The sequence below is a fragment of the Schistocerca serialis genome, chromosome 2, assembly GCF_023864345.2.
Source record: "Schistocerca serialis cubense isolate TAMUIC-IGC-003099 chromosome 2, iqSchSeri2.2, whole genome shotgun sequence".
Taxonomy (NCBI): Eukaryota; Metazoa; Arthropoda; class Insecta; order Orthoptera; family Acrididae; genus Schistocerca; species Schistocerca serialis.
In genome coordinates, this window is record NC_064639.1 from 158597121 (window position 1) to 158614730 (window position 17610).

The 17610-nt window shown below is 44.1% G+C and overlaps 1 protein-coding gene across 1 annotated transcript in view; it reads right to left on the reverse strand.

Annotated features, from left to right (window-relative positions):
- LOC126455821 (uncharacterized) overlaps window positions 1–9422 on the reverse strand; it is a 184189-nt gene extending 174767 nt beyond the window's left edge. The window contains exons 1-2 of the mRNA XM_050091583.1: window positions 9375–9422; window positions 5856–6531 (exon numbers count right to left, since the gene is read on the reverse strand). Coding sequence (XP_049947540.1) covers window positions 5856–6531; window positions 9375–9386 — 688 coding nt within the window. The 5' untranslated portion in view covers window positions 9387–9422. The remainder of the gene's footprint in view (window positions 1–5855; window positions 6532–9374) is intronic.
- Between the last annotated feature and the right edge of the window lie 8188 nt (window positions 9423–17610).

Below are 17610 nucleotides of genomic sequence, written 5' to 3' on the forward strand. Positions count from 1 at the left end.
CTATCCCAGGCATGTTTGATAGGGTTCATGTTTGGAGAACATGCTGGCCACTCTAGTCGAGGGAGGTCGTTATGCTGAAGGAAGTCATTCACAAGATCCTCACGATGAGGGCGCGAAATGTCATCCACGAAGACGAATGCTTCGTAAATATGCTGCCGATATGGTTGCGCTATCGGTCGGAGGATAGCATTCACGTATCGTACAGTCGTTTCGGCGCCTTCCATGACCACCAGCGACGTACGTCGGCCCCACATAATTCCACCCCAAAATATCAGGGAACCTCCACCTCGCTGCACTCCTGGACAGTGTGTCTAAGGCGTTCAACCTGACCCGGTTGCCTCCAAACACGTGTCCGACGATTGTCTGGTGGAAGGCATAAGTGACACTCGTCGGTGAAGGGAACCGGATACCAATCGTGAGCGGTCCATTCAGCATGCTGTTGGGCCCATCTGTACCACGCTGCATGGTGTCGTGATTGCAAAGATGGACTTCGCCATGGACGTCGGGACTGAAGTTGCGCATTTGCAGCCTATTGCGCACAGTTTGAATTGTAACACGACGTCCTGTGGGTGCACGAAAAGCATTATTCAACATGGTGGCGTTGCTGTCAGGGTTCCTCCGAGCCATAATCCGTAGGTAGCGGTCACTCACTGCAGTAGAAGACCTTGGGTGGCCTGAGCGAGGCATTTCATGGACAGTTCCTGTCTCTCTGTGTCTCCTCCATGTACGAACAACATCGCTTTGGTGCACTCCGAGACACCTGGACAATTCCCTTCTTGAGAGCCTTCCCGGCACAAAGTAACAATGCGGACGGCCATCGAACCGCGTCTGATCACCTGTCGGACCCCCAACGTCTAGTAGCCGCTGCTCATGGATGGTTGTTTACATCTTTGGCCGGGTTTAGTTACACGTCTGAACAGTGAAAGGGACTGTGTCTGTGATGCAATATCCACAGTCATTATCTATCTTCAGGAGTTCTGGGAACCAGGGTGATAGAAAACTTTTTTCGATGTATGTAAATTAACAAACGACGAAGCGGATCCCCCATAGTATACAAAGCAGATTAGAACACTGTCGCAGAAACAACGAAAAAACGTACTAAATTTAAAAGGACGCAAAATCCCCAAGATTAGCAATCCTTTACAAAAAGCACTATATTTAGCACGGACTTCAATGCAAAATGCTTATAATAGTTTCCGCAACGAAACTTTGTCACGAAACCTGGCAGAAAATCCGAAAAGATTCTGGCCGTACGTACAGGATGCTAGTGTGAAGACACAATCAGTACCTTGTCTGAGCGGTAGCAATGGAAATACTATCGATGACAGTTCTCTAGCGCAGAATTACTAAACACAGCCTTCCGAAAGTCCTTCACCAAGGAAGACAATAGAAATACTCTAGTATTCGAATAAAGAATGGCTGCCAACATAAGTTACTTAAAGATTCTCGGAGTAGTGAAACAATTTCAGTCACTAATAAAAGAAAGTCCTCCGGTGCCTACTGTTTCTTTCAGAGTATGCTGATGCAGTAGCTCCATGCTTAATAATCATATACAACCGCATCCTCGACGAAAAACCCGTTGCCAAAGATTAGAAAGTTGCACAGGTGACACTAATATTCAAGAAAGACAATAGAAGTAATCCACTAAATTAGAGGCCCATATCATTAACATCGATACGCAGCAGGATACTGGAACATATATTGTGTTTGAACAATGTGAACTACCACTAAGAGGATGATGTATTGACACACAAGCAACACGGATTTAGACATGGTCGTTCTGGTGAAACATAACTAGCTCTTTACTCACCCATTGCGATGAGTGCTATTGACAAGGGATTTCAGACTGCTTACGTGTTTCTAGATTTCCAGATGGCTTTTGATACTGTATTTCATAAGCGGCTTGTAATGAATTTGTGTACTTATGGAATATCGTCTCAGTTACGCTACTGGATTCGTGATTTCCTATCAGGCAAGGCACAAATCGTAGTAAGTGACGGAAAGTCATCGAATAAATCAGAAGTGATTTCTGGCGTCGCCCAAGTCTAGTGTTATACGCCCTCTCTTATTCCTTACCTATATAAACGTTTTAGGAGACAATCTGAGCAGCCGTCTTGGGTTGTTTGCAGATGTTGCTGCCGTTCATCGCGTAATAAAGCCGTCAGAAGATCAAAACAAATACCAAAACGATTTAGAAAAACTACCTGTACGGTGTGAAAATAGGCACATAACCTAAATAATGAAAAGTGTGAGGTCATCCACATGAGACTAAAAGGAATCCGTTAAACATCGGTTACACAAAAAAATTAATCAAATCTGAAGGTCATAAATTCAGCTAAACACCTAGGAATTACAATTACAAACAACATAATGTAGAAAGAACATAGAAAATACTGTAGGAGAGGCAAACTAAATACAGCGTCTTATCGGCAGAACAAATCTGCTAAAACAGAGACGCAACAGATCAACTAAAAAGACTGCCTACACTACGCTTGTCTGTCCTCTTTTGGAGTACTACATCTACATCTGCATCTGGTACGTCCCATTGTACCAGTTATCAGGGTTTCTTCCTGTTCCATCAACGTATGCAGCGGGAGAAGAATGATTTTTTGAATGCCTCTGTGCATGCAGTAATTACTCTGATCTCATTCTCACGATACGTAGGATACTGTAGCATATTCCTGCTATGAGATGTGCGATCTTTAACAGACAGGATTAACAGAGTACATTTCAGTCACCAACTTTCTCCTCTGAATGCGAAAATATTTTGTTGACGCCGACCTACATAAGGAGAAACGATCATCATAATAAAATAAGGGAAACGAAACTCGCGAAAAATATAGGCGTTAGTTTTTCCCGTACGCTGTTCTAGAGTGAAATAATAGAGAATTATTGTGAAGGCGGTTCGAAGACCCTTCTTTCAGTCACTTAAGCGAGATTTGCAGTGTATCCATGAGGTGTAGATGTGGATGTAGATCTGCTCTTTTTCTGCTGACATAAATTTCTACAACGAAGTAGATTGCATGTTCTTGAGTCACAGTCTTCATAAAACCTCGTTTAATAACTTAATTGAGCTCAGTTTCTAAGGGACTTACGAAGTCACAACTTGTTCGTTATAGAGATCTGCGATCATGATGTACTTGCACAAAATTTTCTTTCTGGGTCGACAGAGCTGATACATATTCCAAGGAAATTATCTTCTTCGTGTTTTCCAAGATACTACGCAAGTGACTGCAAGCATCTCCTCCATATACGACATGGCTGTGAAGCTGTATACCTTATGGCTTTTATGAGAACCTGTGCCATCGACAATTATTCCTTGATAATACAAAGTGTAAATGAGCACCAAAGTTAGTTATTTGGCTTGAACATGTGGCAATTTGACTGTAGCTGACACATTCATCTGCGAGACAGTTTGGGAACAGCGTAGGTATTTCAAAATGTCAGGGCCGGGCCCAAATTTCCTATGTCGTGGTCCACGTGTCACAACCTGCACTTGCGCGTTAAGTATTTCCCGTCGAGTAATGATATATTTTTTGAGAGTCGAGGGGCGTTTTTTGAGAGTCGAGGAGACTGGTAGTGACGAATAAATACGAAAAAATACGTGCATGCATGTCTCAAGGAACACTACATCGTACTTCTTAATAAAACAGGCACTGCTCTTTCGTAATTATTCGCCGTTATAACTAACGTACGAACACAAGTTGCGATATGTAGATGATAAATGGAAGGTTCTGTACGGCCGTGATTCGTGCACGGATAGCCGAAGCGGTTAAGGTGGCTGTTCGCGTAAATCTGAAAATCCTGGTACACGTCCGGTCCGGCAAAGATTTTCACTATCATCATTTGTATACAACCGATGCTGGTTCATATTCACAATTTCGAATTCCACTATTTATTGACAGATGTACTCACTGCAGTGCCTGTTTATTCAGCCATGTACGCGTGTCCGAAGGAACATTGAATCGTACTGGACTGCTCTTTCTTATTTCAGAATGGAACTGAAGAGATCATGTATGCGCTGCTAGGTGGGAGAAGTCTGCGTTGTGCACCGAACTCTCAATCTTTACCGAATTTCCGACTAGCGATTTTTGTTCAAATAAAGAGAATGGAAGGACCGTTCGAACAATTACCACTTTATCAGAGTCTGAGAAAACCTACACACGGCAGAAAAGCGTGCTCATGCTGATTTCCAGCGTCTTCAGCATTTTCTGTTTGTATTGTATATTATTTTCCACTGAATTAATTGTTTCATAAGAGATTTTTATCTGTTCTTGCACTGAAAGAACTCTACAAGCGATTTTATTGATTAGAAACAAAAATTAATATATTCACCTAAACCATCGGGAAATGCTTTCCATGCTATGGATATGTCTTCTTTAACGTGCTGGAAAGGCTAGAAGAAGTTGTCATAAGCTCCAATTGCGGCATGGTTTAGTAGTTTTTGCTTCCTACGCCTGTTATTTCAAGTGAAAGCCTTGAATGATACTAGTCATCGTTTAGATTTTTGATTATTTATCACAGTGTTGATCTCGATTGTTAATATACCGCTGAGAAAAAAATTGAGAACTGGAGAAAGCTGGAGTTGCTTATCACAGTGTCACAATCAAATACAAAATATTTCTGACAGAACAAAAGTATTGTTCCAGGCTCCTACACACTGTGATTCTGTAATGAAACTGGCTGTAGAGTTAAGCCTATGTGAAATGAGCTTCAACTGTGACAGTGGATACACTCTTAGCGGTGGATGGAATGATCTCTCGCTACAAGAGAAGAGGTAATCGTCGAAACCTCGAGGTTCCGCTCTGAACTGACGCGACAAGAAGTCCGCGAGTGTTTTACAGAATTCCAGTGCTAGTTTTTGTTTAAAGGCAACACATTCAAACTTCCCGTAAATTAATCCTGAATTTCTGAACCAACATGGTAAATTAGTAATAACGTCTGTGGAAGTGGTACCACAAAAGTCTAATGAAGGGTCATGAAATACGTGCCTCAATCCATTTGAACATCTGTATATAGTGAACTACTCTTGAACTGTAGTCGTGACGGTCGGTAAACATAGCACCCAGAAATACTTTGTCCATGAGAATGAGGTGTGTTGTGGGAGGTACTCTTTCGCTTAATGGGTATGACAAAATTACACCGACAAAGCCCACTGCATGGCAGTGGAGGCAGAGCCAAACATTCTAGAGAGCAAAATGGCGAAGTGTAGGAAATTCCTGACATCGTTACATGTGCTTAAAGCTCTCGATTCTATAAAACTAATGCTCCTCGTAAGAATAAAACCTTCTATGTCTCCGTCACTAGGATTACATATTGATGTTTTATATTATAACCTATAAACTGTCACCTAAAAAAAGTCTACATTTATTGGTGACATTTTTCCTCCAAGTTCTGGTGCTTCGTGAACTGACATACAGTTCCACAGTGTGTAAGTGCATCGCATTTGGTAAAACACACACAACTGCGTCTCAGTTTATCTCAAATAGAAATCACTCAGACATAGGGTAAAATACTGAAGAATCAGTGTAGTGAGGCTTATTAGTACAGTTGAATACTTATTTCTGTGTCCTGGCATGGTTACCAACACACAGTTACCAACACAGAACTGCAGCTCACCATCCAGGGACAATGAATGTACTGATTTTCAAAGGTGGAGCACATGGCCTAACATGCGAAACCGAATACTTCTTTCAACAGGGTTTGTTTCATTAAAGACAAAAGTAGTTTAAACAGAATGTATTTCGTGCATCTCATTTATTTTCTGCTATACATAAATATGTAAAGCATAAAGAATGAATCTCTGGTGTCGTGTTTCGTCTGAGATGTTGGGGTCAGCTGCTGATGTTAGTGGCTGTATTTCCCGTAGCCTCCATAGCCTCCAGAGATACCCCCAGCGTAGCCACCACCGTAGCCACCGCCGATGGCACCACCATAGCCTCCACCATAGCCTCCACCGTAGCCTCCACCAATGCCGCCGCCGTAGCCACCTCCGAGACCTCCGCCGACACCAGCTCCGCCTCCCACGACGACAGGTACCGGCTGGTTGACGACGACGGGCTGTGGTACTGGTACGGGGACTGGGCTAGGGACACTCACGGGTACTGGGACTGGCCTCTGCACGGGGACAGGGTACGGCTGTGGGACGGGCACTGGCACAGGCCTGTTGACTGGCACCGTGACAGGAACCCTGACTGGTACTGGGACAGTACGCTGCACTGGTACTGGGTACGGGACAGGGACCTGCTTGGTGATGGCAATGTTGGTAACGCGAGCGCCTCCAACAGCAGAGGCGATGCCGCCTCCATAGCCGCCTCCATAGCCGCCTCCAAAGCCACCTCCATAACCACCAGCGTAGCCACCCCCGTATCCACCACTGATCCCGCCGCTGCTGTAGCTGCTGGCGCCGATGCCGTGGTCGATAGTCGATCCGTACCCACCGCCGCCATAGCTACCCAGGGAGCCAATCAGCCCACGCTTTTCCACTTGCTTCTCCTCGGCCAGAGCCAGTCCAAACAGCAACACGCACACCTGGAAGACACATTAAAGTCAAGCACTGCCAGTGTAACTTTGTAATGTTTTGGTTACTCATATAGTGAGAGTCTCTGTTCTATTTTCTTGAACTACTTCATGTGAGTGTTAATATCTCAAGTATAACTGTGGAACCAGAAGACAAGTCAAATATATAATAGCTTACACATTAGGAAAGTAGCAGGATACATATTCCCAGTAATCGTTAAAGAAATTTAAGTGATGTATTGTACATTTCGAGTGCAGGTACCGTTTACCTTCCACGGTAGCTGATTTTCAGCGCGTCTGATTGCAGTACATTGGATGTGTGTCCCTTTGCTGAAAATATAATGTACTTTTCCTGGGCTGAAGATTTATACAGCCTTGTTAGGAAACTCAGAAAGGGGTTTAGTTTCGAATATCACTACGAGACGGAGTTCGATACCGTATCGATTCCATAGACAAGGCTAAAGAGCGGCTGGTCGACATTTAGCATTCTACTGAGGCTGATCTAGGAATTAGTTTACTTGTCAGTATCATTTCTGTAGCCGTTTGGTGTTTGGATAGTACCATAGTACCACTGACGCTTTTTTTTTTTTTTGCCAATTGTAAACCAGCAACACAGAATAATGAGATTATGAATAATCATTGTCTTCAAATGATTTGTGCCACTCCAATGGATAAACCGCACAGCGGAAATAACTCATTTCTCTCAAGTGAAATCTGTTAACCGAGTTCCCAGGTAACGCTGTGGCGCATATCGTCTACTATTCTGGACAGCCGTTAATGGTCAGTTCTTTGGGGTTTTCAATCAGCCCTGAGGCTGAAAATACGGACAGTTCACTGCAGTGGGCACTCCCTACTAATGTTGTGCCCTGCAAGTATTTGCAGACTCAGGAATGACTGAGAACGCCACAGAAGTGACTACTAAAGCTATACAATATAGTGAAAATCATGCACCAAAGGGTTAATATCAATTACCCATTCAGCGAGCGTCTGACTGCTTAAGATCCTGTCAGTGTATTTATTAGATAACTAATTAACAACATAATTCTAGTTTTGCAATAGGACATCATCTGTAAGGCTTCGAGAATAGTAGTTAGGCAGAAAGGACGGGAGAGATATTGAAACACGAATGCGATAAGTGAAACAAAAGGCAAATAAAACGTTCTCTTTCAAATGATGCAATTCAGAACTGGTATAAATTGAAGTAAAGCAATGCAATCAAATATGCTGTTATGTTACACGCTCCAGGAATAGAAAAGCTGAAAAAGAAAGAAACGGGAGGAAAAATGAAATAGAAAGTATTATTACGAAAAGTGGGTACCTAAAACGTGGTATTCACGACTATGTAATCGAACTCTACAGCTGAAGAAGATGATATTTCAGGGAAAACTATTTTGAAGTTGCCAAAAGCAGAAGTCAAGTTTGAGGAACAGTAGTTTCTTCAGGTAGAAAAATTGTCGAGGATGATATTAGAGTTTAATGTCCCGTCGACGACGAGGTCATTAGAGCTGGAGCACAAGCCCGGATTCGGGAAGGACGGTGAAAAAACAGGGCGTGTTTTTCTCGAAGGATCCAGCCTAGCATTTGCCTTATCCTTTTATGGAAACCGATGGAAATCTAAGTCTGGTTCACCAAAGAGGGATTCGAACTGCGATCATCCTGAATAAGAGTCCACCTGACTCGGTGTCTATAAAGAGAAATGTTCTTATTTTGTCAATACATACCCCTTGTTTCCATTTTTATTTCGAAAACATACACAGTGTGCTGTCAGACTTCACAAAGAAGTTGCGCAATAGGTAACACTATTAGACAGACTTGATAACTAACACTGCTTTTGGTAAGACACATAACTACCTGTATACGACTTCCGATTTCTTCAATATTTAGTCTTTTAGAATCTGTAGCACTTGGTTTCGAATACCGCGACCTGGGATGTAAAAATCGGTAGTAAATTTTTAAGAAAATAAAATATTTCCGTAAGTAGATCTGACTATTAATTCTATATTACTTGATTATTGTGATTATTTAATTGATGTTACTTGGTTACTGTAATCTCACTATGGAAAACACGCACACTCGCACGCACACACACACACACACACACACACACACACACACACACACACACATACGCACACACACACACTCACACAACACTCATATACATAGACGCAAATGTTATACACGTATGATCGCCATTTTTCGTCGGAATGATAAGCCGCGAGAGAGTAAGGGACATGGGAGCTCTATACTTTTTTGAAGCCCCTTGGACTTCTATGAGCGTAATACCTTCAGCAGACAATCTCGTTGGATGTTTACGACGGATGATTTCTTTGAACTATTCCCAGTTCGCGCTGTAATTATCTTCGATTACGCGAGTGAAATCCACGACAATTACACTGTAGTGGAGATTGTGTTGTTACTCTGAAACGATGACAGCTAATGAAAGTTAAGTTTAATTTTTACTTCCTAAATGGCTGAAGGTACATGATATTATTGGCACAGCATACTGATTTTAGAATTACCGTAATTACCAGATGACATTAGTTACAATGGAATCTCTAGCCAAAACAAATTTTCAGAATTAACTATATCGCCAAATCACTACTTTACCCAAAAATGTCCGTTTAGGGGGTTTTACTACAATCTCTGGAAAATGACAACACAACCGAAACCGTGCAGAAGTGAAGAATCCAGAATGAAAGCGTATTTTAACCCTCCTAACTGCAGTCAGTGTGGCAGGCCATTGTCGTGCAGAAAAATACCACGAGAATACCGCAGATACAAATGATCGCACTAAGTAGCCCCGGAACGAATTACAAAATGTAAACAGGAGTACGGGACAGCTGGGTGCTTACCAGGATCCTCATTGCCGCTGCTGGAGATGGTAGACTGCGAGCAGGCAATGACTGATGCTGCCGAGGCGTTCCTCCGTGGTTTATATACGCTATGCTCACCACCCCTCTCCACTTCCCTGCACCTCGCGCGTGGGTTTCGAAGTGTAACGCGCTCTCTAGAGCGTAGAGCCTTCCTTCGCCTTGCGGGAGAAGCCGTTGGAGATTACGATAAGAATTCTCCTCTGATTTTTTACGTAATACTGCGGGTAGGTCTAGCGGCAGAAAGTCATCGGAAGGGTTGTGCATTTGAGGTTGTGCTGCCCGGATGTTCCGATGTAAAGTGCGAATGCAGATACAATGTCTGGACAGTTCGTTACAGAGAGATGTATAGTAAACATGTCACGCCCGCTAATCGACTGTGAACTTGAGGTACTAATCGGTGCAAGACGCAATGGTCACAGCACGTTGCAGATTACATATCGGGTTTCCAGGGTCAACATTCTCTAGGGTCAACTTCAATATCCCACATACATAAACCGCTTCATAGAACGATCATAAGTGCTTAGCTGACAGCTGCAAGGCCATACGCGACTTTTGTGTGTATACTTTGACTCAAATCGCGAATGTATAGTGTGACTCACATCGCCACCAATTTGAATGTGGGGCGTCAGTAACCCCTGTCGACCCAGACTACGTCTAGAAGAACGCACAACATACGCTACATCAACTGATGCCCGATAGCATGTGCAATGCCTTCCACAGTATCTTTAGTTACAGTTATCGCAGGCCGTTGCTCACTTGCAACCGAAAAGGGTCGGAGGGTCCGTAGCTCGTGGTCGTGCGGTAGCGTTCTCGCTTCCCGCGCCCGGGTTCCCGGGTTCGATTCCCGGCGGGGTCAGGAATTTTCTCTGCCTCGTGATGACTGGGTGTATTGCGATGTCCTTAGGTTAGTTAGGTTTAAGTAGTTCAAAGTTCTAGGGGACTGATGACCATAGATGTTAAGTCCCATAGTGCTCAGAGCCATTTTAAGTCGGAGGTATTTACATAAATTTTCTTCAGTGACTGTCGCGATCAGAAAGGATGTATTTGAAGGAGGAAAACGATCTCACGATGTCACAGTACACTGAAGGTGGATATGTGACGGAATATTCTTGGAGAGATGTACGATCAAGCTTGTGAGGATATCACAGGTAGTGCAAAAGCCGAACAGCCTGGATTTCTTGCCAAAACTACGTCACAGTATCATCTCTAACGTCACTCACCTTGTATTTAAGTTGCTCAACAATTTCTAACGGCTTCTGCAAAGGCAACCTGCTGGGTTCCAATACTTTAACACTGCTGTCAAGGAAACAGAAATTACTATGGACGTACGCCAGAGACTTTTCGATTTTAGATTCAGTGAAAGCACTTTCTGCTGCTTGTTCTGAAACTGAAGATTCACAAGGAGATGAATCACAGACTTTTAAGATTGAAAGAATTAGTTACAAAAACCGACAACTTCACTCCATGTACCAGACCCCAGCTAGGACATGCTCATATGACATCACAGTTCTCTATTGAACGACACACCATTAGGGGCTTTCAGAAACGTTTTATTTCTATATTAAATTATTTTAATCATTTCCCGTTAGCCGTCGTGCACTTCTTCGGTGATACATTGCGGTGCACCGTCCCGACATGTGAACTGGAGTAAATGCGGGCTGGCCGGAGTGTCAGTGCGGTTCTAGGCTCTACAGTCTGGAGCCGAGCGACCGCTAAGGTCGCAGGTTAGAATCTTGCCTCGGGCATGGATGTGTGCGATGTCCTTAGGTTACTTACGTTTAATTAGTTCTAAGTTCTAGGCGACCGATGACCTCAGAAGTTAAGTCGCATAGTGCTCAGACCCATTTGAACCATTTGAAGTAAATGCGGATATAATAAGCGAAGGGCACTCACCGTTTTCAGGACGTAGGTCCCAGCATCCGAAAACACTACAAGAACGTTTTCGTCTTTAGTTCTCTCAGACCACAGCGTTTTAATACGAGCATCCACAAAATGACTATTGTTGAATGATTTGTGGGTTCCAACCTTTTGCAGGAAGTCAGTAGTGATTTTGAGAGCTCTTCTCCATGGAGTTTGCCGACAATGAAGATGGCAGTGATAGTTCCTCATGCCTGTAATGTTCTGGCAGCGGCTATCCAGACACTGATAAGCCAAAACGCTATGACCCGACCAAGTGTCTGAATGCCTCGTGGTGTTGAGGGCACGTTATCCAGTTAGTAAACAATGTAAGCGGAAGACAGACGAATGGGCAGACATTGTTGGAAAGATAGAGGACACAAATCCGAAAGCCCACTGATATAAGAGGCTTTGACAAAGGGGACATTGTTGTGGAGCTGCGGTTGAAGACGAAAACCTCTGAAACGGCGAAGCTGGTCGCCTGTTGGTGTGCTACTGTCGTGAGCACCTATGGAAAGTGGTAGAAGGATAATGAAATAACGAGTAGGCAGTATAGTGTTGGGCGACAACGTCTCATCACAAAATGTAGAGATCGGAGGATCCCCCACTGTGTAATCCAAGATAGCGATGAGTAGTCGATCTGACAACAGAGTATGATTCTGGAGCAGGCACAAGTGTTTCAGAGCACACCGATCAGAGACCATTGTTGAACATGGAGCTCAACATCAAATGGTTCAAATGGCTTTGAGGACTATGGGACTCAACTTCTGAGGTCATCAGTCCCCTAGAACTTAGAACTAATTAAACCTAACTAACCTAAGGACATCACACACATCCATGCCCGAGGCAGGATTCGAACCTGCGACCGTAGGGTCGCGCGGCTCCAGACTGTAGCGCCTAGAACCACTCGGTCACCCCGGCCGGCATCTCAACATCACACGGTCACTACATGTTCCAGTGCTGACCCGACGATATTGTCAGATATGATTGCAGTGGGCACAGCATCACTGAGTTTTTACCGCGGATCTATACAAACGTGTCGTCTGTTGAATAAATCGCATCTCTTGTTACACCAGGTCTGTGTGGGTCCTCACACGCCGTCATCCAGGTGAATGGTTGCACGAAACATCCACTGCTCCACAGATGTAACCTGGTGAGGGTAGAATTATGCTATGGTGTACATTGAGCTGAGCTTGAAGTTTGTACCATGGCATGTTAGCAGGAAACACAGCGGAGAGTGTATCATGAAAAAATAACGTGCTGAGTCTGAAATCTTTCGCATCTGCATCAGTAAAACTGCTTTCCTAGACGATCGCACTGCTTCATTCCTTGCACACCACTGCAAATCACATTGCTGAAATTGGGACTTAATAGGGCACCCTATCTTGCTTTTTGTGTCTCCATTAATAATGAAAGCCTTATCCATCGTAATCCAAATTATTCATTTACATCAGTGCAAATCAACTGCCGTTCAAACTTTCTTCGTGGGCGGTAGGCGGTATGGGTATTAAAAAACATTTTCGTTTGGTTTTCATAAAATTTTGGCGTAAAGTATTTTATATGGTTTAACTAGCTGTAAATGTGTTTTATAAATTTTAAAAACTTGTTTCACTACTTTCTAAATCACTGTTACTGTGGAACAAGTGGGTGGTTAGAAAAAGTTATTACTAACAGAGGCACAACTGTGGGCGGTGGGTCAAAATGGTTGACTTAGATGATAATTTCGATGCAGCAGGAGCAATCATAAACACAAATATTGTGGTCACTTAAGAAGTACTATTTGGCGACATTTTCTTGGTACACGCACTGTCGAGTTGTGAATCGATAGAAGTCACTACTATGAATACGAGGGGCATTCAACAAGTAATGAACAAATTGTTTTCCTCGGACAAGATCGGCTGGAAAAGTGTGGAGCTGTTATGTCACGTTGTGGAATATTCCCGCTTCAGCTCCTATAGTTCCCTGAAGTTCTGTAAGGTGGCGGCGCCATACGTAGGGTTCAAAATGACGCCTGCAACGGAGATGCGTCCCAAGCAGAGAGCTGTCACTGCGTTTCTATTGGCAGAAAACCAGAGATTCTCAGATATGCATAGACTCTGGTAGAATGTCTACGAGAGCTGGCAGTGAACGAAAGCACGGTGAGTCGCTAGGTGAGACGTCTATCATCATCGCAACAAGGTCGCGCTAACCTTCCCGATCTCCCGAGTGCCGGTCAACCTCGCACAGCTGTGATTCCTTAAACGTTAGAACGTGTGGACGCTCTCAATCGAGGTGATCGAGGGATGACAACCAGCACCTCGCTGCAATGCTGGACGTCTCTTTGGTAGTGCTGACACACTCGTCCGTCATTTGTGGTCATTTCATCATCGCCTAACAGAAGACCATAAAGAAAAGCGAAAGAACGTCTGTACAGAATTGGTTGACCGTTAGGAAGCTGGCCGTCACAGTTTTTTCATCGACCATAGTCACAGATGACAAAACACAGGTTCATGTCCTCGAACTGGAAGTAAAACAGCAGTACATAGAGTGGAGCCACATTACCTCTCCTCTGAAGTAAGTACTCAGAGCCACAACCTCGGCCAGTATAGACATGTCGATGGTTCTCTGGGATTGTGAAGGGGCTATTCTGTTTGATGTCCTCACTCACTGTGGAACGATCAACTCTGAAGCGTACTTTGCAACCTATAGGAAACTGAGCCAAAGGCCTTACGGCAGTGGTAACAACGGTTCCCGTCAGATCACCGAAGCGCTATCGGTCTGGGCTATCACTTGGGTGGGTGACCTTCCGGTCTGCCGAGCACTGTTGGCAAGGGGATGGACTCATACCTTGTGAGGCAAACTAGGGAGCTACTTGACTGAGAAGTAGCGGCTCCGGTCTCGTAAACTGACATATGGCCGGGAGAGAGATTTGCTGACCACATGCTCGTCCATATTCGCGTCCAGTGACGCCTATGAGCTCAGGATGACGTGTGACACGGTGGCCGGTCGGTACCGTTAGGCCTTTCAAGACCAATTCGGACGGAGTTGTTTTTCTTTTTGTTTTTTTAGGAAATTAAAACTTCTCCTCATTCATGACAACTCAAGACCTTCCTCAAGTTTGTCCACACAAAACTGCACTGGGCTGTTCTCCCTCATCAAACCTGCAATCTGTATTCCGGACCTTCCGACATCCATCTCTTTGGCCCAATGAAGTACGCACTCAGCAGGAAGCGATACATCTACATCTGCATCTACATCTACATTTATACTCCGCAAGCCACCCAACGGTGTGTGGCGGAGGGCACTTTACGTGCCACGGTCATTACCTCCCTTTTCTGTTCCAGTCGCGTATGGTTCGCGGGAAGAACGACTGTCTGAAAGCCTCCGTACGCGCTCTAATCTCTCTAATTTTACATTCGTGATCTCCTCGGGAGGTATAAGTAGGGGGAAGCAATATATTCGATACCTCATCCAGAAACGCACCCTCTCGAAACCTGGCGAGCAAGCTACAACGCGATGCAGAGCGCCTCTCTTGCAGAGTCTGCCACTTGAGTTTGCTAAACATCTCCGTAACGCTATCACGGTTACCAAATAACCCTGTGACGGAACGCGCCGCTTTCTTTGGATCTTCTCTATCTCCTCCGTCAACCCGATCTGGTACGGATCCCACACTGATGAGCAATACTCAGGAATAGGTCGAACGAGTGTTTTGTAAGCCACCTCCTTTGTTGATGGACTACATTTTCTAAGGACTCTCCCAATTAATCTCAACCTGGCACCCGCCTTACCAACAATTAATTTTATATGGTCATTCCACTTCAAATCGTTCCGCACGCATACTCCCAGATATTTTACAGAAGTAACTACTACCAGTGTTTGTTCCGCTATCATATAATCATACAATAAAGGATCCTTCTTAGGATCCTTCTTTCTATGTATTCGCAATACATTACATTTGTCTATGTTAAGGGTCAGTTGCCACTCCCTGCACCAAGTGCCTATCCGCTGCAGATCTTCCTGCATTTCGCTACAGTTTTCTAATTCAGCAACTTCTCTGTATACTACAGCATCATCCGCGAAAAGCCGCATGAAACTTCCGACACTATCTACTAGGTCATTTATATATATTGTGAAAAGCAATGGTCCACTCCCCTGTGGCACGCCAGAGGTTACTTTAACGTCTGTAGACGTCTCCCCATGGATAACAACATGCTGTGTTCTGTTTGCTACAAACTCTTCAATCCAGCCACACAGCTGGTCTGATATTCCGTAGGCTCTTACTTTGTTTATCAGGCGACAGTGTGGAACAGTATCGAACGCCTTCCGGAAGTCAAGGAAAATGGCATCTACCTGGGAGCCTGCATCTAATATTTTCTGGGTCTCATGAGCAAATAAAGGGAGTTGGGTCTCACACGATCGCTGTTTCCGGAATCCATGTTGATTCCTACAGAGTAGATTCTGGGTTTCCAAAAATGACATGATACGCGAGCAAAATACATGTTCTAAAATCCTACAACAGATCGACGTCAGAGATATAGGTCTATAGTTTTGCGCATCTTCTCGACGACGCTTCTTGAAGACTGCGACTACCTGTGCTCTTTTCCAATCATTTGGAACCTTCCGTTCCTCTAGAGACTTGCGGTACACGGCTGTTAGAAGGGGTGCAAGTTCTTTCGCGTACTCTGTGTAGAATCGAATTGGTATCCCGTCAGGTCCAGTGGACTTTCCTCTGTTGAGTGATTCCAGTTGCTTTTCTATTCCTTGGACGCTTATTTCGATGTCAGCCATTTTTTCTTTTGTGCGAGGATTTAGAGAAGAAACAGCAGTGCGGTCTTCCTCTGTGAAACAACTTTGGAAAAAGGTGTTTAGTGTTTCAGCATTAACTTACCCGTGGTCTAGGGGTAGCGTCTTTGATTCATAACCTAAACGTCTTCGGTCCCAGGTTCGAAGACTTTCGGCATAAGAAGTCAGCCTCATTCTGCCAACGGCCTTGTCAAAGAGGGCGAAGGAGCGGATAGAGGTTCAGGGCACACGTAACGTGTATCCACAGGACATGTGGACTGTAATTGAAGAAGTGTCATGATGATCTCTCCATTGGCAAATGATTCCGGAATAGTCCCCCATTCGGATCTCCGGGAGGGGGCTGCCAAGGGGGAGGTTACCATGAGAAAAAGAGTGAATAATCAACGAAAGGATAACGTTCTACGAGTCGGGGCGTGGAATGTCAGAAGCTTGAGCGTGGTAGGGATACTAGAAAATCTGAAAAGGGAAATGCAAAGGCTCAATCTAGATATAGTAGGGGTCAGTGAAGTGAAGTGGAAGGAAGGATTTCTGGTCAGATGAGTATCGGGTAATATCAACAGCAGCAGAAAGTGGTATAACAGGTGTAGGATTCGTTATGAATAGGAAGGTAGGGCAGAGGGTGTGTTACTGTGTACAGTTCAATTATTGGGTTGTTCTAATCAGAATCGACAGCAGACCAACACCGACAACGATAGTTCAGGTATACGTGCCGACGTCGCAAGCTGAAGATGAACAGATAGAGAAAGTGTATGAGGATATTGAAAGAGTAGTGCAGTATGTAAAGGGGGACGAAAAACTTATACTCATGGGCGACTGGAATGCAGTTGTAGGGGAAGGACTAGAAGAAAAGGTTACAGGAGAATATGGGCTTGGGACAAGGAATGAAAGAGGAGAAAGACTAATTGCGTTATGTAACAAGTTTCAGCTAGTAATAGCGAATACCCTGTTCAAGAATCACAAGAGGAGGAGGTATACTTGGAAAAGGCCGGGAGATACGGAAAGATTTCAATTAGATTACATCATGGTCAGACAGAGATACCGAAATCAGATACTGGATTGTAAGGCATACCCAGGAGCAGATACAGATTCAGATCACAATATAGTAGTGATGAAGAGTAGGCTGAAGTTCAAGACATTAGTCAGGAAAAATCAATACGCAAAGAAGTGGGATACGGAAGTACTAAGTAATGACGAGATACGTTTGAAGTTCTCTAACGCTATAGATACAGCAATAAGGTATAGCACAGTAGGCACTACAGTTGAAGAGGAATTGACATCTCTAAAAAGGGCCATCACAGAAGTTGGGAAGGAAAACATAGGTACAAAGAAGGTAGCTGCGAAGAAACCAGGGGTAACAGAAGAAATACTTCAGTTGATTGATGAAGGGAGGAAGAACAAACATGTTCCGGGAAAATCAGGAATACAGAAATACAAGTCGCTGAGGAATGAAATAAATAGGAAGTGCAGGGAAGCTAAGACGAAATGGCTGCAGGAAAAATGTGAAGACATTGAAAAAGATATGATTGTCGGAAGGACA